The sequence below is a fragment of the Heterodontus francisci genome, chromosome 5 (genome assembly GCF_036365525.1).
Source record: "Heterodontus francisci isolate sHetFra1 chromosome 5, sHetFra1.hap1, whole genome shotgun sequence".
Lineage (NCBI taxonomy): Eukaryota > Metazoa > Chordata > Chondrichthyes > Heterodontiformes > Heterodontidae > Heterodontus > Heterodontus francisci.
In genome coordinates this window covers 175,096,423-175,120,222 of record NC_090375.1, presented here as the reverse complement: position 1 = coordinate 175,120,222, position 23,800 = coordinate 175,096,423, and the positions used below count along the sequence as shown (strand labels likewise).

The window sequence follows — 23,800 nt, the reverse complement described above, 5'->3', positions numbered from 1 at the left end:
GTCATCTCGCCCTGCAGCTCATTGGAGGAAACCCCGTGCGCTGGAGAGCCGCTCAAGGATCAGCTGAGAGCGAGAGGGAGAGAGAGAAAAAAAAAAATCCGCCCGCCCTGCTCCTCCCCCCACCCACCGACCGGACCAGCCAGCGAGCATCAAGCGAGGCGAATCGCGGCGGCTCCTCCTCACTCACTGAGCGGCAGAGTCGCTGTGAAGCTCACTCGGACAGCAGGTAAAAGGCCGCAGCTCCTTCCTCACCTCCATTCATTAGAGAGCGGGCGGGTAGGGAGTCCGGTAAATGGGGGGGCTTTGTAGCGGGTGGGCGGGCTGAGGGAAGCTGCTGCTGCTTTCCGTCTGTGTGTGGGATGGAGAGGCCCCGCGTGTTTGCTTCACTGGCCACCCTCAGGCTCCCGGCTTGGCTTCGGCCGCCGGAGGGAGGTCCCATTTCTTCCCCCCCCCCCCCCCCCCCCGTTTTGAGAGATAAGGAAGCGGTTAGGCTAGATTTTCTTTCTGTTCAGATCCGTTACAAATTGGGCGTTTTTTTTCTCTCTCTTCCCTCAGTTCTAGTTGCGGAGGAGTGAGTCGCACTGCTTTTTATTGTGGTTTTATTTTCCATGGGTGCGGGAGAGCCGGTAGGCAGGGACACACCGCTTCCCCCCCCACCCCCCCCTTCTCACAGGCAGGGCTTCCCCCTCTGATTCTGAGATTGTGGGGAGGAGAAGGGAGGTTCAGATCCTCCCCACGGAGGGAGGCAGGGAGACATTTTATTTTCACGTCGGCTGTTTTTTGATGAAATTTTAAAATATTCCTCCCTCCCTCCATTTTCTTTCCCACCCACTCCTAGAACATAGTGTGAGAGCGATCGATACCACCCTCCCCTCTTCCCACCGTCATGGATAAGAACGAGCTGGTGCAGAAAGCCAAGCTGGCCGAGCAGGCCGAGCGCTACGACGACATGGCGGCCTCGATGAAAGCGGTGACCGAGCAAGGCCTGGAGCTCTCCAACGAGGAGCGCAACCTGCTCTCGGTCGCCTACAAGAATGTGGTGGGTGCGCGGCGCTCCTCCTGGCGGGTCATCTCCAGCATCGAGCAGAAGACCGAGAGCAACGAGAAGAAGCAGCAGATGGCCCGGGAATACCGGGAGAAGATCGAGGCCGAGCTGCGGGATATCTGCAACGATGTGTTGGTGAGGAGGGGGAGGGCGGCATCGGGTGCAGAAACCCCATGGTGGGGCGGTGTCACACTAATGTCTGCATTTACATTGGCGATCTCTAATCTTAAAATATTAATTACACCTCTTCAGTATGATATGGAGGAGGGGGGGGGGGGGGGGAGAGAGAGAGTTGAGTCAAATCATTTCTCCACCCACTTACCTCATCTGTATTTTTTTTTAACGTGTAAGACACAGGGCAGGTCGCCATTTACAATCCTGCACTCCTTAACACATTTTCTCTTTTTTTTTGACAAACACGATAATTTCCGGAATGTGTTTCTCTGGTTGTGCAACTTGTGTCTTCGGGAGAGGGGGAGAGTTTTCTTTCTCTGAAGATTGTAGCAGGGGGAGGACGGCAGTCTTGTTACAGTTTTATATAAATGGGTGTGTGTCTGGAAGTAATAGTCTTGGTTGTTTTAAATGCTCATTCTGCCTGTCTCTCCCCCCTCCTCCCCTTTCACATCTCGTTTCCCTTTCTCTCCAAATGGAGGAAATCTGCGGTGTTTCAAGTCAGATCCTCGTCTCCAGCCGCCTCGGCTCAGAGGACGGGCGGAGCGAGATGTTACAATCCTTATTATCGAGCAACCGCAGCATTTATTTGTCTCCGCTTTGACCTTGTTCCTGTCAATCTAATAATTTAACGCTTCTTGCAAAAAATCTCACCAGGATCAGTTGTAACAGACCTTTTTGGGGGGGGAGGGGGTTGTGGAGTTCTGGATTAGGTGAATGAAACGCAGCCAGATTTTTTTGGGCGTTGTCGGCAATTAATTTCTTTGCCGGTCTAGGCCTTGCAGTAAACCGCCTCCAGGCCACGATTCTATACTTTCCTCCCTAGTATCTCCCAATTCAACCACGTTTCTTGGCCGTGTTTAATTTTTAATATCTCTTACTGTTTTATTGGCAGTGCTTGGTTTAGCTCTCCTTGGGCGTGCCATTGAAGGCCGCTGATAACGGTTTCTTTTAGGTGACTGCTGTGTAGAGTATTCTCTATGACTATGGCTAAAGGATTATTACAAATCAGTAGCTGGTGGATTAATAGCTGCTGCTGGTTTGTAAACCTGGTAAAGGACGGGGAAAGGAGAGGTGAGTTTGCAGACACCGTTTCTTTGGCTTCAGGTGAACTTTTACTTGTAGGGTTGTTGTTGCAGTGGAGGAGTGTAGAAAGGCATTCTTGCATCATGAGGTCATTTCCTGCTGCTTCCCCTGCAATGCCCCTGCTTAGTACTTGATCTATTTCAAAATAGCCAACTTCAGCATTTATAAACCGAAATATATATTTGGAAAATTAACCAAACAAGTTGTCCATGATCTCCCCCACTCCTTTCCACCCCCCCACCCCCCTGCAAAATTTGAGCTGCAACATGGAATATACATAATATACCAGAAATTGATTTGGTCTGTCTATCCTATTGAGCTGTTAATGCTGTTAATCAAACATGTATTACATTGTTAGCATTATTTTAAAGATGTTAATATTAGGCTGCCAGTATACCCTACATCTTTTGATTTCTCACCCTTTAATTTCAAGGAGCACTGTTGACACTGCATCAGGCCTAAACCTGAGTCAGCATGGAAAGCTCCAACTGCATTTCCCGTTCACATGTAGCTTGGGTTGTTTTAGGTCTTGTGTAGTGATCAATGGGCTTGTGGCTCTTCAGTCCCTGTACAAATGTACTTAAAAGAAGTTGTTATATAATATAAACACCCTCTTGCGCATTTATCCTCTTCTCCCCTTTGCGTTTCTCACCTTTTATTTGTATGATAACTGGAACAATAATGCCAAGGTTGACTGTTAGGAAATTTTAATATATGTCTTGCCACTTAAGTGGGTAGGGAAGGATTCTGTGAAACTTTAAATGTCATTTTAATACTGTCACACTTTAACCAGATTTCTAGTTAGTGTACTGAAATAAATGCTGTTTGAAAGTTGGTACAGTACTCGGGTAAGCATTTGTTGGCTCTCATGCTACATCGCATAGATAAGATTTCACATTTGGTTGTAATAATTATTTATTGGAGGTTTCATTAGCTCAAAGAAAATGGTCTAACATAAACAGACTTAAGATGTTTGTTGTAGTAACCAAGCGACTGGTTAGGGCTATTTTTGATCCCTAGCTGCAGGCTGAGAATTCAGTGTTTTGATAGCCATATCTGTAAAGTTGTAATTATATTTAATTCTTGTACTTTTATATTGCATTTGTGTTTTCCTGCATGGTGGAATAATTTTGAACTTATTTAAATTATTTGTGTTTACTGGGCTAGATGGTGCAGTACCTCTTTTAAAAGTTCCAATAGCTATTGGCATATGCCATATAGGAAGAAGTGGAAGCGATTCTGCCCTTCAGCCCTTTTTCACAATTCAGCCAAATGGTGGCTGACCTGTACCGTGGTCCAATTTACTCATCTTTGATTCATAATTCCTCTACCCTTATCTAACGAGTCTATTTTTGGTCTCAAGTTTCAACTTCCGCAACCTTTTGGCAGAGTTCTGAATTTCTACCCTTTTTGAAAAGTTGGAATTTTCTAGTTCACCTAACACTATAGTAATTAGGGTTATTGACTATTAAGATAATTTTCTTTTTTTTTTGTTCTATGAAGCTGCGTTGCACACTACCACTACGCTATGTTTATTCTGATGTGAATCTGTCTGAACCATGATCACCTTCTGATTTGACTTTTAAAAATTCAGCTTTTTTTAAAAAACCTTTTGTGTACGCAGTATGCTGAGTGCTTTGAGCAACTCTATGGTGTACATAGGCTTAAATGTTAAAATGGGAGTTCCCATTCAAACTTGGTGACTGCTAGCAAACTCTTTATTGGAGCTCTGTGGCTTTTTCCTATTTATTGGTGCCTTCCAGTTTCCTTCCCTTTGTATGTTTTTTCTCTCCGTTTCCTAGATTTTGAGTTCAATTATAACACCTGAATTGTTGACAGCTAGTGATGGAGCCTATACTACCTTGATGTTCTGTATGGTTCAGTACCACATGAGACATCCCTTAAGCTGGCCAAGACCAAAAGAGCAAAAGCTTGGTTAGAGATAGTTTTTAAGGAGTGTCTTAGAGGAGAAAGAGGCAGAGATTTCGGGAGGGAATTCCGAACTTGGGGCCTAGGGGACTGGAGGCACAACTGCTAAAGATGCAGTGAAGAAAATCTGGATGCTCAAGAGGCCAGATTTGGAGGAGTGCAGAGTTTTTGAAGGGTGTGGGACAGAGGAGCTTGGAGGTAAAGAAAGGCAAGGCCATGGAGTGATTTGAAAACCAGGGTGTGAAATTCAAAATTTTGCTCCCAGGCCAGCAAGGAATCAATGTAGATCAAAGGATAAGGGTGATGGGACCTGGTGCAAGTTCGGATATGGGCAACAGAGTCTTAGATGAGCTCAAGTTTACGGAGGGTGAAAGATGGGAAGTTGACCAGGAGAATATTTGAATAGTTCAGTCTAGGGATAACAAAGGATGAAGGTTTCAGTGGCAGATGTTTTGAGGCAGGGGTAGAGGTGGAAGTAAATGGTGCTTTGAGGGAGAAGACGAAGTCAGATGCTCAACTAAGTCACACAGGATGCCATGGTTGCGAGGAGCCTGGGATAGGTAAAGCCGATGGTTAGGGTATGGAGTTTGTGATGTGGACTGAAAACAATGGCTTTGGTCTTCCCCATATTTAATTGGGAAATTTTTGCTCTCCCATTGCTGGGTGTCAGACAAGAAGCATGTCAAATTAGAGGCAGTAGATGGGCCTAGAGGTGGTGGTAAAGTAGAGCTGGATGTCATCAGCACACATGGAACCTGACATGCCTGAGGGACTATGGATCGATCCAGTTGTGGGGACATGAGGGGGCTCCAGATGTAATAGGGAGCAGGAAGAGAAGCCACTGCAGGTGATTCTGTGACTACAACTGGTTATATAAGAATGGAATCAGATTAATGCAGTCCTGCCCGGTTGAATAATGGAGCAAGTTTCATTACAACTACTTGCATTTATAGTGTTTAAGTAGAAAATTTCCCCAAGTGCTTTATAAAGGTGTAATCTCATGATATGGACACAGAGCCAAAGCTAAACAAATTAGATAGGGTGGCTAAAAACATGGTCGGAGGTTGGCTTTAAGGAGGGTCTGGAAGGATAGTTGGAGAGGGTTTGGGCATGAATCCCAGAGCTTGGAGCTAAGATGGCTGAAAGCACAGCTATCAATAGTTTATGGAGAATGAGATTGCTAGGGAAGTGTTACCTTCACCATGCCTTTGTCTGCTCCATGTTATCAGCAGTAGTTGAGTTTTGTTAGTAGAGGAAGGAAATGTTATGGAGGCGGAGGTAGGTGGTCTTTATGATGGTGTGTGGTATCAGAAGCTCAGCTTGTTAAGTAGCATGCTGAGGTTGCAAACAGGTTGATTCAACCTAGGAAATGTCTGGGAAGGGAGTGGAATTGATGGCAAGATTATGGAGTTTGTGGTAAGGCTTGAAGATGGTTACTTGGGTTTTCCAAATGCTTTGACAAATAGTGGCTCATCCGAAACTGGATGACCATTCTGGCAATGTGGATGCAGCAGAGTGGCTGAAAATAAAGTGGTGGAGAGGTAGAGATAGGTGTTGTCATGTACACATGGAAGCTGTTCCAATGTTTTCACATGGTGTCACCGCGACCTGTAGGTGAGAAAGATGCTACGGATAGATTTTTGGGAACCTTGAGTAATAATTTGGAGCTGCATAGAGAAACCATTGCTGGAGGTGCTTTTGACTTTGATTACATAAGTAACAGTCATGTGGAGTTGCAGGGAAGCTAGCACAGATTTTAAGGGACTTTGAAGAGGAAAGGGGAAGATGATGGGCAGTAAGTTTGCAAGCGGAACAGCTGGTGTGGCTTTTTTTGAAAAGGGGTCTGATGGTAAACTGCAGTTTGGGAACGTGGGTCCCATGGACAAGATGAGTTCAGTTTGAAGGGAGGCTTTAGTGCAGGTAGGTGCGATTTGCCTCAGTAGACAAAGGGAGGGGGTGGAAGCAGCAGTGTCAACTGAACAGATCGTCTCAATCTTTGACAGTAATGAGCTTAGATGAGGAGGGGTGGGTTGCCTTAAAGAACCATTGATCTCAGGATGATTCTAGAATAGATGTTAATGTGGATGAAGATCTGGTGATGGCTGACTAAAACTTCAGTGAAGTGTTTTGAGAGTGCTGCACTGTTGGAGATTCCATCTTTTGGATGAACATCAAACAGGGGTCCCATAATGATGAACGGTCACAGACCTGAAACATTAACTGTTCCTCTCCACAGATGCTGCTAGACCTACTGAGTCTTTCCAGCACTTTGTTTTTATTTTAGATTTCCAGCATCTGCAGTATTTTGCTTTAATTTACTCCATATGCCATCTCGGATGTTAAAAAAATCCCATGGTACTATTTTGGAAAAGAGCTGGGTTGTCTTGGCTACTATTTGTCCTTCAACCAACGTCCCTAAAACACATCATCTTATCACATTGCTGTTTGTGGAACCTTCCTGTGTGAAAATTGGGTGCCATGTCTCCCACATTACAACAGAAGCTCTACTTCATTGGTTGTAAAGCATTTTGAGACTTCGAAGTAGTGAAGGTCCTATGGCCATGTAAGTCTATGTTTAAAATAGTTGTGCAGATACCTGCATCTCCTGGACCTGAGGGAGTGAAGATGGGGCCATACCATTGGAAGCGCCAAAAAAAGGTGATACTTAAGGTTTTACTAGGTATCGAGGTTGAAGCAAGGGAGTGGTTAAGCAGATCAGTTGCAGAAAAATAATAGCAAATGCACTGCCAAAGGCTTGGTAGTTTACAACTTGGAAGTGCAATTCTAAGCGACTAGGGTGATGGGTGAGTGCAGAAAAAAGTGGGGCTATATGGATAGTGAGGATAACCGTGGTCAGGTGACCTTTTTCAGTAATCCAGACCCATGCATAGTGTCCAAGTGAAATTGCATGGCCAAGTGGGTGGCTGTGAATATGGGCATCAGAGTTCACTTGGAAAGTGGAAGACGGGGCTGTGAAATTGGAAGAGAGCGCAAGGTGAGTTGGTGGAAATTGAAATCACTGAGAATTAATATTGGCTCATTGCAGAAGCAGAGGGATGAAAGGGAGTAGGATATTTTGGTGAAAAATTCTGCTTTGGAGGGCCAATAGCGAAAGGGGACTTTAAAGGAGAGATGAAGGGTCCACCATATCCTTGTTGTGAGTTAGTCCATTGGTTATTGGAACTTGTATGTCTTGGCTTTAACCTGTTTGGGGCCTGAGCGAAGTGCTTTTTGGTTGGTCTGAATCTAGTAGATGTAAAGTCTGTGCCAAAAGCATTTAAAAAATACCCAGAATTCAGTAACCTGTGCAATTTCTGATTGCTAATCAGAAATTATAATTGGGTAAAGTTCAGGTGTTAAAGAATATTCTAGAACAATAGAAGACAGTCTTTACGCTAATGTGCACTGTACCTAATCGCAGAATTGTTGCTGACAGTTTGCAAAAGACATGGTGTAAGTTTTATCTGTACGGTGAATTCATGTTCTAATGTAAAAGTTCCACATGCATAAAAACCATCAGTATTTGAACAATTTCTGACTCAGTTATTTGGTTGTGCCTTATGCGAGGGGAAACATATAACAATGGGCAGATGGGTTGCAGTGCAATTAAATGTGAGCAAGTGTAGTGCGTGTTTTGGGAGGATAAGCAAGGAGTGGATATACATACACAATGGGAAGATACAGAAGGGTATATATAAAGCGGCTGAATAGGGGAAGACCTTTCCTCTGGTTGGGGAGTCAGTGTCATGCAGAAATCTCTGTTGGATTGTTGATGGGCTATACAGTCATCTTCAGTGCTGTAAACTACTAATGGTTGTACTCTACCCTTAATTCCATAGTGTTTCCTCCCTGTTTTTTTCCCCCGATATCAATGCACTGACTCATCTTGGGGTTCTATAAGTAACCCTGCAATATCTCTCCAAATGACCATTTTTCATACCCACCCACAACCGTACAGGTTCATATCACAGCTAAGTCTGATATACTTGCACATTTCTGTACAGTTAGTGCAGCTTGGCAATCTCAGACCACTTATTCCTACATAGGGTGTTAATAGGCTTAGTGCAAATGGAGTGAGTAAAACTTTAGGTTGAGAAAAGTGCTCGTGTATGTTCCAACAGAGGCGACTAGATGGCAATCAGGAGCAAAATTCTTGGCACCCTTTTTTATCTCCCATCCTGTGTTTTTTGCATTTCATAGTAAATATCTGAACTATTGAGAATGGATTCCAATGTGAACACTAGATTGGTGTACTAACTGTTTCAGGTTAGTAGGATACACTATTTTTTCCTGACTTTCTGCTAGGCCTTCTGTGTGAGGTGCTACCCTAGTCCTTGGACTCTGTTAGATGCTTGAACAAAGTCCAGACAAAAGCATTTCTAATTTTATAAACTGTTTAGAGCAGTACAATAAAATTGTGATTCTTATCTTTGTGGAAAATAAAGGAAAAGAGCCATCCCCAATAATATATGGCAGTGATATCTAATCTAAGTTGGAGTTATTGAAATTACATGTCAAATGCTTTTGAAGGGTGTCCTAGTGCTCCAATGAAAAGTGCCACAGAATAGCAAATTCATATCAGTGTTCCTGATTGTAGATGAGACCCAGAAATTATACCAGGCATTTGATGAGAACATTTTGAGCGAGCACACTCCACGCATTGATGATGCTTTCCATCAGTGTGGAAGTTGCACATACAAGTATCTTGCTTTTGGCACTGCTGAAAGATTTAGGGTAGTAATTGCCTTCTAAACAAATCCATGTTACCTTTTCAGTTTTGCATATTTGTTTTTATTTAAATTTTAACTGCCAGCTAATATATCCCATTTGTTCTAACCCCCCCCCCCCTTTTTACCCTGTAACAAATCTTGCTCCGAACAAATTATCGAGTGAGTTAAATGCCAGTGTAACACCACTTTCAAGCTAACATAATCTCTACTGGCAATGGTGTGATCAGTGAACTGTAATCAGCTGATTTGGACAATTTTATGATCATTCTAACTTAGCTAATTTAAGGCAATTTGAGGTTGGTGCTGCATTCTAGTGAATTGAGAGATGAGATTCTACTGAAGAGTTGAGGCACCTTGCAGAACTCTTTCCTATAGGCCTAGCTACTCCAGATTAGTCAGTGACTATATTGTGTTTCATCATTTGAAGTGCAGCAAATATGTGAACATAAGCACTAGGAGCAGGCAATTCAGCCCCGTGAGACTGCTCCGCCATTCAATATAATCATGACTGATCTCATCTCAGCCACAACTCCGCTTTCCTGCTCGTTCTCCATAACCCTTCAATCCATTACTAATTAAAAATCTGTATCTCTTCCTGAAATTTACTCAATGTCCTGGCATCCACCGCACTCTGGGGTAGTGAATTCCACGGACTCACGACTCTGAGAAGTAATTTCTCCTCATCTCTGTTTTTTAAATCTGCTACCTCTTATCCTAAAACTATGACCGCTCGTTCTAGATTGGAGGAGGAAACTTCCTCTTTATGTCTACTTTGTCAATCCCCTTAATCATCTTGTATACCTCAGTTAAGAGTTTCATATTTCTAGTGAGAGCTTAGTGCAATTAAATATTTAAATCTGAACATATTTCAGATTCTTTTATTGTTGGGACCAATTATGGAATAGCCCTTTTGAGTTAATGGTCATAATATTGCAATCTGCCTGTTATCCCCAAGTTGGCATTTAACAAAACTCCATGTATTACTTTTCAAAGCGCTTAACCTCAGCCCAATTTGGTCTATTAATATATTGGCAACATATTGTTAATGAGAATGGATCACTGACAGCTTGAAGGTTTCTTTCAGGCCACTCTGGTTCAAACTGGGGGTTCCCTTTTCTCTTCTCTTCTCCCCCCACCCCCGTCCTGCCCCACCATTTCTATTCTGTTATGGGTAGAATAGTAAAAGTTGCAATTCTCTAATTATGGACCAAGTTGGAATCTAGCTTTGCTTAAGAAACAAAAAAGCTTCCTGAATTACGAGCTGCCTCTTGTCGAATCTGAAGTTTGTAATGGGCTTTCTCTTCATAAAGCATGTGGAATGTTAGAGTTGATCCATGGAATTTAGAAGTACTACAGTGTTGATCAAGGAATTCAGAATCTTGTTTCAACCAGTTTTAAGATGCATTCCAAGGTTATTGGGATGATTTCAACTGTAAGGTTTTTAAAAATAATTCAAGCAGGGTGAGAGACTCTAAATTGACCTCGCTCCCCACCTACTGTAATAGCATTGATGAAAGATGGTGTATGTCAATTTCTATGACTTGAATGATTTTGCAATGCCCTTTTAAAGCTTAAAGACAAATCTGGTAGTGTTGCATATTCTCGCTCTCCTTGACACACAGAATTAAGCACGCAATGCAGTCACCTATCTGCCAATTAAAATCCAAATTGGTATAAGATTTTTTAAAAAGCTGAAATACTGATACAATATTCATTCCATTTGCTTGTCAGTTTCTTGATATTGCACTTTATTCTCAAATTTAGAACATCTGTGTTGTCTTCACCCTTTTCTTCCCCCCCCCCCCCCCCCCCCCCCCCCCAAGTATACTTGTAAGGTGAGTTGTATTCCTGCACTTGATGTGTTCAGCGGGATCTCACAAAGAAGATTAATTTTGCATGACTCCAATTGTGCAGAGGTCAGACTTCCCAGTTGCTGAAATTCAGCATCACAGTGAAATGAGCAAGCAGGCTTCCGTCATATTCCCCATTCCGTGCTGCTTTGGGATTACTTATATAGTATATGACTCCGTTTGGAGATGAAAACTGACACCAGGCAATAACATTACAAGAGGTGAAAGGTAGCATGTTTTAAGAGTGGCTTTGAGAAGACATTTAGGAATTCCAGTGAGTAGAGCCAAGGACCGCTTAAGACCGTAACAAATGAAAGTCAATCCTACATTGAATATTCAGCTATATCACTCTCCGTTCTAGAAGAAATCTGGTAAACCTTGAGCCTGTTGGGGTACCCTCTCTGACGTCCCAGGTAGTCAATATAGTGTCAGTACCACTAGAGTGCTTTAGGACCATGCAGTTTGAGTGCTTTCCTAACTTGAGAGTGCATCTATCTCCTTGAATATTTTTAATGACTTGGCCTCCACTGTCTTCTGCAGTAGAGAATTCCATAGGTTCACCACCTTCTGAAGAAATTTCTCCGCATCTTGGTTCTAAATGTCATACCCTGTATCCTGAGACTCTGACCCCTGGTTCTGGACTCCCCAGTCGTCGGGAACATCCTGCATCTAGCCTGTCTAGTCCTGATAGAACTTTATAGGTTTCTATGAGATCCCCTCATTCTTCTAAACTCTAGTGAATATAGGCCTAGTCGACCCAATCTCTCCTCATACGTCAATCCTGCCATCCCAGGAATCAGCCTAGTAAGTCATCTTTGCACTCCCTCCATGGCAAGAACATCCTTCCTCAGATAAGGAGACCAAAACTGCACACAATACTCCAGATGTGGTCTCACCAAGGCCCTGTATAACTGCAGTAAGACATCCTTGCTCCTGTACTCCAATCCTCTTGCAATGAAGGCCAACATACTATTCGTCTTCCTAACCGCTTGCTGCACATGAATGCTTGCTTTCAGTGACTGGTGTATAACGACACCCAGGTCTCGTTGCACCTCCCCCTTTCCTAATCTATCACCAGATAATCTGCCTTTGTGTTTTTACAACCGAAGTGGATAGCCTCACATTTACCCATGTTATACTGCATTTGCCCACTCACCCAACTTGTCCAAATCACATTGGAGCCTCTTTTCATCCTCACAGCCTACATTTCCCCCCAGCTTTGTGTCATCTGCAAACTTGGAAATGTTACATTTAGTTCTCTTACCCAAGTCGTTAATATAGTGAATAGCTGGGACCCAAGTACTGATCCCTGCAGTACCCCACTAGTCACTGCCTGCCATATGGAAAAAGACCTGTTCATTCCTACTCTGTTTCCTGTCTCAACCAATTTTCAATCCATGCCAGTATATTACCCCCAATCCCATGTGCTTTAATTTTGCACACTGGTGCTGGATGCAATACCCTTTGGAATTTGAGACTAAACCTAAATGAGTGGTACTGATATAACTACTCAATGCCTTGTAGGAAGCAGAATGTTGGTGAGCATATTCTACAATGAAGTCCAGTGGGCTAGCAGTAATTTGTGTGCTTTTCTCCATTACTATCTTTATACAACTGGCCAGTATGTTGAGTGCTGCTATCTTCCATCCTCTGATATTTGATATTTAAATTTGGCAAATGAATTAAGTAGCTGCTGTACATAAGATCTGTCATTCTTTTGGTGTTAACTCTACATATACAAATTTTCTCTACCTTTCCAGCCCATTAGTTCTTTCCCACCCAGATTTGATTCCCAGCCACTGCTGAATTAAGTTTGAGTGAGGTGACATTTTGACTCCAGGTAGGGGGAGAGAAGGAGGAATGTGGTACAGCCAGCCAAGTGTTTCTGTTCCTGACTAGCCGGTGAGCTTCTACAAAGTGTATGTTCAGGTTTCTGACTAGGATGGTGTCCGTTTTGCTGTAATTTGTCCCAGCTTCCCTTTCCCTGTCTCTACTCCAACTCCAAACCACCCCCCCCCAGCCACCTTTAGAAAAGAATAACTAGCTTGTAGGCCCAGATTGCAAGTACCAACATGTGAATAACAGCTGAGATCCTGGAAATCTACTGAAACTTGTAAATAAACCCTTTTTCAGAAAGTTATAAGGAGAATAAGATTTGAGGTTGGCAATACTTCATGGCAAACATAATACTATAAAGGAATAGTGTCCTGATGTTTCGCTTGGGATGACAGACTAACCCTATGGTTTATAGTTATCTGTGCTATAATCCAATACTCTTCGATGTTACAGATCAGAGAAAAACATGTTAGCAGAAAATTAATGAAATTAGAAATTTTGTAAGATTCGTTGCTTTGATTATTAATGAAATATAAAAAGCTGTGTAAAACATTGCTCTTATAGGGTGCTACATTTTTAATCTGTGTCCTGTACTTCAAATTAACAGGGTCTTCTTGATAAATACTTGATTGCCAATGCTTCTTCTCCAGAGAGCAAAGTTTTCTACTTGAAAATGAAGGGAGATTACTATCGTTACTTAGCTGAAGTGGCTTCTGGGGATGACAAGAAAGGTATGTTGAAGCGTGAAATATTTAGTTGACATATAGATCTCGTCATAATTGTGAAACTAACTACTGGAATGTTGCTGCTTAAGAATTTGCATGAGAAGATAATGGCAACTTCACAATTTAAAAGAACTAATTTGAGTAGTTTTTAGTTTGCTGGCACAATGTTCCATGTATTTAGCTTGTCTAAATTTTCAGCTTGAAAGACCAGTATGGTGTTGTAGTACATGTCGTGTTAAACTATGCAATACATTTTCTAATTTCCTGTCTAGTAACTTGGGTTCTAATGTTGAAATACTTAAGCAAGCAATAGAAGTATGTATTGTGCTTATTTGTGGAACCATGACTCTTTCCCAGGACCTGACATTTGTAATCTACTCACATAGATGGGACTAAAGTGTCTGTGCTGGTTTGTATCCAAAAGTGACTGCCTGTTCTAATCACCCCTCACGGCACCTTTTTCTTCCCCCACCCCACCGGCCCCGGCCTAATGCCCAGTGGAAGGTTCTGACTTGCTGCTTGCTGAGCATTGGTTTTGCAGACGTTAACAACTCTGCAGTCTATCTTCCTGGTGATTATTCTTCATATGTCAGCCTAGATGGTGAGTCTTGGGAAGTTACTTAATTGTGGAAGCATCACAGCTGAACTTGAACTTGCTGAACATCCACAAATGCATCTTTTTCAGCTGGGATCACTGGATAGGAATCAGTAGCAACTTTCTCTTTTTTTCTTCTCCCTTCTCCCCAAACTCAGGGTACTAGATTCAACTTTCACCATCAAATTGTTACTCTGGCAAATCTGGATTGGAATTCAGGATGTATATTGATCAATGCAAAAGTGAACCTGTTTAGGAGGGATGGGTGGCACCATGCCAGTGTTGATTTTCATCAGAGGGAGAGCCATTTACTTATTGCAAATCAGGTGTTTTGGCAGAGGCTGTGGGTAGACACCTGAATGGCTTCTTTGGATAAGGGGTGAGATTGCAGTGATTAGAGAGTAATTTTGGGAGGTATTGGATGAGTTTAAGAAGGACACTTGGGAGCTTTTAACTTGATGCTTCAAGATTGTGATGGTCCTTTTACAGTACTGTGCTATTAAGTTGGGGTGATTTAAATGTGGATCTGCTGTTGAAGGCTCGTTGCCACTTGCTTCAGCCAAACATTGCCTTTGAGGATATTGCGTTTCAATTTTTTGGCAGATAATGCTTAAGCGAAGAGGAGAGTTTGAACTAATTTTGGATAGGTTATTGAAGATAAACACTGCTTAATGTTTGAAGCACATGGAGGGAATTAGGATCTTGTGTGACAAAGTGCTGTTTCCACTAAAGGTATGCAACATGACTCTCCCAGTTCTACCTGCAGGTGAATTTGCATTAGAATGTTGAGACCACTCAGTGTTTAATGTCTTAATTGGTTTTTTAAGTGGGTAATTCTAGTACGGCTACATTTATTTCCAGCCCCTAATTGTCCTGAGAAGATGGTGAGCCTTCTCCTTGGTACTCCACAAAGCTAAATAGTAGTGCATAATTTTGATCCAGAAACGACAGAGGATTGATGGTATGTCAGTCAAGATGGTATGTGACTTTGGCAAGTACCAGAAAATGTGATCTAGAGCATCAAGGTGCACCATGACTTCAGTACCAGTTTATCCACTTGTTTGGGCTTCTCTTGGTGTCAATATAGTTACTTGGCAAAATCTGGAAGACTGTATATACTCTACCTCTTTATTATTCATTCATGGGATGTGGGCATTGCTGGCTAGGCCAGCATTTGTTGCCCAGCTCTAATTGCCCTTGAGAAGGTGGTGAGCTGCTGCCTTGAACCGCTGCAGTCCATGTGGGGTAGGGACACCCACAGTGCTGTTAGGAAGGGAGTTCCAGGATTTTGCTGCAGTGATGGTGAAGGTATGGCAATACAGTTCCAAGTCAGGTGGCTTGTGGCTTGGAGGGGAACTTGGTGGTCCAACCATTTGCAACCCTTTTCCTTTTAGATGGTAGAGGTCACTGGTTTGGAAGGTACTGTCTAAGGAGCTTTGGTGCATTGCTGCAGTGCATTTTGTAGATGGTACGCACTGCTGCTACTGTGGTGGAGGGAGTGATTGGCGCCCCATCCACAAACAATCAAGTGGGCTGCTTTGTCCTGGATGGTGTCCAGCTTCTTGAGTGTTGTACCCATTCAGGAAAGTGGAGAGTATTCCATCACACTCCTGACTTGTGCCTTGTAGATGGTGGACAGGCTTTGGGGAGTCAGGAGGTGAGTTACTCGCTGCAGGATTCCTAGCCTCTGACCTGCTCTTGTAGCCATAGTATTTATATGACTACTCCAGTTCAGTTGCTGGTCAGTAGTAACCCCCAGGATGTTAGTGGCGGATTTAGTGATGGTAATGCCATTGAATGTCAAGGGGACATGGTTAGATTCTCTCGTTGGAGATGGCATGAATGTTACTTGCCACTTATCAGCCCAAGACTGGATATTGTCCAAGTCTTGCTGCATTTCTACACAGACTGCTTCAGTATCTGAGGAGTCACGAATGGTGCTCAACATTGTGCAATCGTCAGCGAACATCCCCACTTCTGACCTTCTGATTGAAGGAAGGTCATTGATGAAGCAGGTTGAGCCTAGGACACTACCTTGAACTCCTGCAATGATGTCCTGGAGCTGAGATGATTGACCTCCAACAACCACAACCATCTTCTGTTGCGCTAAGTATGACTCCAGCCAGCGGAGAGTTTTCTTCGATTCCCATTGACTTAAGTTTTTCTAGGGCTCCGTGATGTCATACTCTATCAAATGCTGTCTTGATGTCAAGGACAGTCACACTCATCTCGCCTCTTGAGTTCAGCTCTTTTGTCCACCTTTTAGGCTACTTCGAGGTATTCTCAGGATTTGGTTCTTTTCTAGGTTGTCTGCCATTGTGAGAGGGGGTCAGGACACATTTCTTTAGCTGGTAAGACGTGTTACTTGTCTTCCATAAACAGACTAAGTATAGGAAATTGCTCATCCGTGAAAAGGAGCCAAAAAGGCTGCATAACTGGGGCCAAAGACTTCTCGAGGTACCTGATGAGTGGCTTCTTAATAGGCTTTCTTGGTAACTGGAGATCCATGCAGCTACAAACCCCAGATTATTGCAGATAATTTTACACGACTGTCTAATATTACAGCCCGTCACTTGTGAATGCCTTTGACGCAAGATTCCAGTCAGCATTGCAAAGCAGTCGGCGTCAATCTACATAGAGTAGAATGTGAGTCCCTTTTGGGCTTCTAAACTGGATTCTTTGAACTGCTGTTCCTTTTGGAAACCATAAGATTTATTACTGGCATTTGTACAGCAATCTTAACAGAAAAATATCTCATGGCACTTCACAGATGCAAGTAACAATGAACACCCAACCAAACAGTCATTACGAATGGCAACCATATCCTTGACCAGAGATGGGTTTTAAGGAGGATCTTGGAGAGGAGGGAGGTGGAAAGATTTAGGGAGTATTTGGCCTAAGCAGCTGAAAGGATTGCTGTCAGTGGTGCAGTGAAGGGTGTGGGGGGCAGTTAGGACATGCAGAAGAGGCTTGAACCAGAGGGAAGTTTCCAGGGTGGGGCAAGGGTTGGAGGAAGTTGCCAGTACTGAAGGGAAAAGTTCATGGATTTGAAGAATTTTTTTCTTTCTGTTGAGGCTTTGGGGAAAGCCCAGAATCAGTGTGGGGGTCATTGAGAGTGGGGGTGATGGGCGAAAGAGACTTTGTGCACAACGGGAAAATGGGTGGCCGAGTTTTGATTGTACTGAAGGTTATGGAGAGTAGGTGGTCAGCCAGGAAAGCATTGGGATAATCCAGTGTGGGGGTGGCAAAGACACATTAGGGTTTCAGACGCAGATGGGTCGAGGTGGAATTAGGTGGCCTTTATGATGGTGCTGAGATTGGAAATGGCTCAATTCAGGGTCGAACAGGGTATCCCAATGAGTATTTGTACATCAAAAGCAGTTATAGACATTGCAGGGTCCAATTGCCGAAGGTCCTGTGCTTGACTTACTCTGCCTGGGTTTGTGCCTTAAGTGCAAGGGTTCTTCAGCTTGAATCTATCATTTGAGGAGCAGGCATTTGAATTCCAGTGACAGACAGTAACTGCAACCACATCGTGCAAAACTATTCATTGGAGTACTGCACCCTTTTGGTCACAGTTACCCCATTAAGTGGACTCCGCATTGTGATGTATTGTTATGGCTGCAGTATGTTGCCATCTCTTGCACTGGTCTGGTGACTGATGTTGCATCTGAGCTGCACAGCAACCCAAAGATTCCTGTGCAGACCATACACAAGTCAGCCCCTTTTTCACAATCATTGCATGTGGCCACAAAAAAATAAAGGGCCTGTGAACGAATCAATCGTGCACTAAATAAAAATTAGATGGTACAATACTGGTGACTGCTTTCTTATACAGGATTGGTAGACACCCCAGAGAGTCTTGAACCTATCCTAAAGTCCTGGCAGACTTGTTTTATTTTCATTTTGGGATGTGGGTGTTACTGTCAGGGCCAGCATTTGTTGTCCATCCCTAATTGCCCTTGAACTGAACATGCTAGGCTGTTTCGGAGGGCAGTCAACCACATTTTTGTGGATCTGGAGTCACGTAGGCCACACCAGGTAAGAATGGCAGATTTCCTTCTCTAAAGGTAGGTTTTTACAACAATAGTTTCATGGCAGCATTGCTGAGACTAGCTTTCAATTCCAATTTCAATTACATTTCAGTTTTTTAATTAATTGATTTTAAATTCCACCAGCTGCCAAGGTGGGATTTGGACCAGTGTCCCCAGGGCATTAGGCCAGGTCTCTGGATTACTAGTCCAGTGATATTACCACTACATCTTTTTTCTTTCTCTCTTCCCCCCGCACCCCCCCCCCCCCCCAAATCCTGCCACTGCTTGATGCAGTGTAACTGGGCCTTCTATACAGAAGTATTCAGATGAGTCTGTGCATGAGATTGCAGTTGTAGGCTATGTGAAGTGGGTACTTAAACTTACCGTTATGAATTGAGATGGCTGTTCTTGATGGCTTGTTGTTCCCTGGATCAAAATGTTATAGTCAAGGCTTTTTCCTTGGGGATCAAAAGACAGGAAATTGGTAACCCCCCGTGCCTGATAAAACTGAATGATGGCCTCGCTCTGTGCTGTAAATGACTATCGGCCCATTGAGTCCATGCTGGCTCTCTGCGGAGCTATGTGGCCAGTCCCACTTCCCAGCTCGATCCCTGTAGCCCTGCAAGTCTATTTCTCTCAGGTGGCCGTCCAGCTTCCTCTTGAAGTCATTGATCGTCTCCGCTTTCATCACCCTTGTGGGCAGCGAGTTCCAGGTCATTACCACCCGGTGTAAAAAGAAAAGTGCTTCCTCATATTCCCCCTGCATCATTTGCCCAAAACTTTCAATCTGTCCACTAGACCTTGTACTATTAATGGGAACAGTTTTTCCCCATCTAACTTATCTAAGCCTGTCATAATCTTGTACTCTTCTATTAAACATCCCCTCAATCGCCTTTTGTTCTGAGGAGAACAATCCCAGATTTTCCAACCTAACCTTGTAACTAAAATCCTCCATCCCTGGAGCCATTCTGGTAAATCTCCTCTGCTCTCAAGGACCCTCACATTCTTCCTGAAATGTGGTGATCAGAACTGGACGCAATACTCCAGTGGGGGCCTAACCAGAGCTTTGTAGAGGTTCAGCATAACTTCCCTGCTTTTGTACTCCATGCCTCAAGTCATGTATATAAATCATAAAAAGCAGTGATCCCAGCACTGACCCTTGGGGAACACCACTGTCTACCATCCTCCAGTCTGAAATGCAATCATTTACTATGACTTACTGTTTTTGTCCTTGAGCCAATTGTTTTCCCATTGGACCCTGAGCATTAATTGACACCTGTGCATGAAAATGTTAGTTGTGACATCATAACTTGGCCTCCCTTTTAACCAAGTGAGCTTTTTGTCTTTTAGCTATAACCTTTTATTTTCTAGGGTGCAGGCTTTCAGCTGGGGTTCCTGGACCCTAGATGGGTTTGAACAAATCCTGTGGATGTGTAAGATCTCTTTCCACTCTTTTCCCCAACCCCCCCTCCCCCACCCTCCCCAATCCTACTAACTATAGTACCAAATGGAAGAAATTTGCCTACTGCCTATTACTATGCCAATATAGCAGAGATTTTCCTGTCGGGGAATTTACTTAGTTCATAAGTCTATATAGCAACTGCATTGGCTTCACTTGATTAACCCATCACCTATCCAATTAGCAGTTGGGTAGAAAACGTCTTCCATGTTAGGGAAAATTGCTACTCCGTGTACTTGTAGTACTCCAGTTTACTCATGACAATGGGCAAAACTGGCCTAAACATGTTCATTGCTAGACCTATTTACTGCATTGCTATCCTTGGGCAATGACTCTGCCTAAGTCACTGTTTTCTAATTTTTACTACAGTTGTACGGGCATCTGTGGGTAGTACTTCATGCAAGTGGTCCTTTTGTCACTTGAGAGCATTAGTTATTGTACAGACCTTTGGAACATGGAGATGTCAAAATCTAGCCTGATCTGTCCTGAAGCCCACATCAGTTTGGGGCTGTGGGCAGTGATCAGGGATAACGTCCCTGGCCTCTGTTCTCCCTTCAAAGCTGCTGCAGTATTACACCGTGGTTGTAACAGAGTAATGCAGCATAGATGGCGATTAATTCTAGAACCTTTTGTGGTTTGTATTCAGTTACCATTAGAAACCATGGTTGAAGAATACCCATCAATGGAATTAAGATTTTTGTTCATTTGCGACCTGGTAAAGTTTAGTGACCGTGCTTAACATTTGGATGTTGAATCCAATGCGCATTTCTGGTGTGGTCTTCCATAGTCTTTCAAATACTTGAAACATTTAAATATGAAGATGTTTTATCCTATTTATTTCTCGCTCCAGTACTGGGAGTGATTGACAGGAGACAAGAACCTAGACAAAAATTCTCAAAGCTAAGCACAGTCCAGAAGAAAATCTAGTCTTTTTAACTCTGTGCACATTTGTGGATTCAAATTGTTCGTTTATGGAAGTTTAAAGTTCAAAGAATGAGAAGGAAGTGATTAATTCAGTGAATTTTGCTGGCCTTTCACCTCTGGGTTCAAATCTGGCCTAGTTTGGATGAAATTTTCCTCTGAATAGAGTTTGAGCTGTCTTAATCCAGTTCTGGGTGGGCATGGTTTTAAAGCATTTGTCCTATTTTGGGAGTAATTGGCAATTTCAATTAGTGCATAAAATGGCTGGTATGGAAAATGGAATCACTGCTCAATAATGGAGTGTTGTTGAAGTTGTGGCAGAGTAACTGTATCTGACTTGGGAGTGTTTGCATGGCTGAAATGGGAAGAGTTCCATTTCCCAACGTTAATGTTCCTGGTCTTGAGCACGTTAAATATGTAGCTGCAGAACAAATCCTGTCTAATGCACTTCTTTAACTGGACTTTTTAGCTTCTGTAATAGTGCTTAATGGAAATTTTTCTAAAATAAAATGCAGAACAGACAATTACAGTTTGTAACTTGCTATTTGAATTATTCTGTTGCACCAACATTTTGTGTGTAGTATCTATTTCATAAAGCATTTACTGGGGCAGACCTTAACAGTTTGAAATTAAAGCTGTTCATTTGAATAGCTTTTTGTTTAAATTGGTATCTTGTTAACTGTTATAATTCAGGTGGTATGTTCGAGAAAATGGCATTGCTTGAAATGTTCAGTTAAGTTGGTCTATTAATGTGTCTATGAAGTGCGTGTCTTGAATTGAGTTACAGTTGTCAATTTTTTTTTCAGTCACTGTGGAGCATTCACAACAGGCCTACCAAGAAGCATTTGAGATCAGTAAAAAAGAGATGCAACCAACGCACCCTATCCGTTTGGGACTGGCCCTTAACTTCTCAGTGTTTTATTATGAAATTCTTAACTCTCCAGAGCAAGCTTGCACCCTTGCAAAGACTGTAAGTACAGACAAAATTCATTTTAGGCAAAAAGTCTGTTACCAGGATATTTGCATCTAACTACTTTTTTCATTCTAAAAGGCATTTGATGAAGCAATTGCAGAGCTTGATACACTGAATGAAGATTCCTACAAAGACAGCACATTAATAATGCAGTTATTGCGAGATAACTTGACAGTAAGTACTTATCCTAGGGAAAACTTTTTGTGGAAAGATGAACGTGCATATCCGTACTAAAAGTTTTGTTGACCACTGAATTCATTATATGGGTCAGATACGGTACTCGACTAGTCCATGCATACTTCAGTAGGAATTAATGCTAACCCATTGTGCTTCATAGCTTGGTTATGCATGCAAGGATTTATTGTGAGTTAACGTTACACAAGACATAATTGCAGTGTGGACTGGCAAAATATTAGTTTGAGCTCTTCCCTCTAGGTAGAGTCATTGCTCAGGTGTCCCTGTAACAGATCAGTTAATATCCAACTGAAAAATAGAATTTGCAGAAGCCTAGGATTTGGGTCATCTGCTTGTTTTGTTGGCAAGTGTGGTTTAAGGTGCACAGACTAAGGTGATCCATTATAACTAGCATTTTTCTGTTGCGTTTTCTCCTTTGTTTTTCATCCTGGAGGCATGTTGACTCAGGGTGGATGTCGTTCCTGAGTTCCCTTACTACCCTATGAAAGGAATTTGATATGTTTGCTGCAGTGTGAGTGGATTACCTGACAGATTCAGGTATGAGGTCAAACTAGCTTTTTTGCCCTCAAATTTGCTTTCTAAACAATTGGAATGGAGTACTCTTTTTCAGCTATTGATTGTAACTTAAAAGACTTTTATAAATGAAAAAAGTGGAAGATAATTTTGCAATCTAAACTTTTGTACTCCGTACTCTGGAATAAATCTGGTTTCAAAATGACATCCTGGAGAGCCTGCAGCCCAGAAAAAAACCCAAAGGAACATGGTTAACGCTTTTTTTTGTATCAGAGTAGCCAGCTATCTGTAATGCTTTTGCCTTAAGATACCACAGTAGTAATTGGAATTCTATCTACTTCTAGTTGTGGACTTCAGACAACCAGGGGGAAGAAGCTGATCCTGGTGAAGGAGGAGAGAACTAAACTTCCGCCTTCTAGTTCTGTCTGCCTCATTCCTGAATCTTCACCATCAAGACTATTTGTAATCTCTGCTGTCCCACTAGTTTCTATTTTAGGTCTTTGGAGAGCTTCTGTCACTTCTGTTGGGTCTTTGTGTTTCCCATGTGGTTTGTGTTTGATAGGGGAGAAGAACCAATTCATATTGGGAACTCTTGTTTGTACTGTGTGTTCCAGGTGGCCAATGTAAATTCAGGGTGTGGAATTTTTATACAAGTTTTAAATGTTTGGTTAGTACTCTTTGTAGCTGTGGTTTACCACAAAGCTAATGTCAAATGTTTCCTGTACTAGCAAAGAAGGATGCCCATAATTTAGTATATGTAATGGGAAATGGCATAGATTCAGTGTGAATCGTGCAATTTCTAGAGAGTTACTAATCTGTAGATCAAACCTGCACCATCTATTACATGTCTCAGGATTTTTGGGATAGGGCAGAGGAGGATTAACATTCCATGAGTTGCAAGATTCACCATTGCTCATGTCTTCATTTTGCTACACAAATGACATCTGAACATTTTATTTGTATTTAAAAGAAATTATTGTCAACGTAAGAACAAATGTACAAGCAAACATGCAGTAAAATTAAACGCTTAACTTTGATAATGTATGTTTAAGAGGTAAAGACCTTCCCATGTGTTTCTGGTAACTACCTTTTTTGTTTTTTAGTTTTTGCTTTGTGGTCTTGATTGCCTAACACGCATGTGGCTGTGAAATAGTTAACAGGGAAGTAATGAGATATATTGCTGTATGGCTAGCTGCATTCATGTCTTCTGGACTTTTCATAAGAACACAAGCATAATTGTTATCAAGAAAATGTGTAAAGTTGATGTAAGTGGAATAAAATGTTTTATGAATGGATTTTTTAAAATTTCAATTTGATTTACTAAATTATATGCTGATACTTGTGTCTCAAGTGGAATGGAATTCACATGTAGTCTGGATGTATGAGGTTGGAGGCTTTAGAAAAATGCTCAAAACTGCTGCCTCATAATGAAGGAATAATTGTTCAGCATAATTTCAATCTAGATTGGTTTTCTGACAATGTTTTGACCTATTCCTGAAACTGTTTGAAATCTAGTAGTAGATGGTATACCTCCATTTTAACTGTAAATAGTACATTGGCAGTGTTTTCAATATTTGCCTAAAAATCATTTAGCTGTGCACAAAAGTAAAACTAAAGATTATGCATCATCTGCGAATATTTCAGAATTTGAAGTGAGACCAAGTTTTGCTTTATGGTGGACATCTTACCAGTAGCTTTATAGTATTTTTTTCCTAGTTCTCTGGTTAAACAATACCTA

The 23,800-nt window shown here is 42.3% G+C and overlaps 1 protein-coding gene across 3 annotated transcripts; it reads left to right on the top strand.

Moving 5' to 3' along the window:
• Positions 1–52: 52 nt before the first annotated feature.
• On the top strand, positions 53–23,357 carry LOC137370149 (14-3-3 protein zeta/delta). 3 transcript variants are annotated; one of them, XM_068032378.1, is made up of 6 exons: positions 53–226; positions 839–1,180; positions 13,255–13,378; positions 21,188–21,351; positions 21,433–21,528; positions 22,407–23,357. In XM_068032378.1, the coding sequence occupies exons 2-6, from the start codon at positions 887–889 to the stop codon at positions 22,464–22,466; spliced, it is 738 nt and encodes a 245-aa protein (XP_067888479.1). In that variant the 5' UTR covers positions 53–226; positions 839–886; the 3' UTR covers positions 22,467–23,357. The 3 variants fall into 3 exon arrangements, with proteins under 3 accessions (XP_067888479.1, XP_067888481.1, XP_067888480.1); XM_068032380.1 differs by lacking the exon at positions 53–226 and adding an exon at positions 472–571; XM_068032379.1 differs by lacking the exon at positions 53–226 and having other exon boundaries at positions 621–1,180.
• The last annotated feature ends 443 nt before the right edge of the window (positions 23,358–23,800 follow it).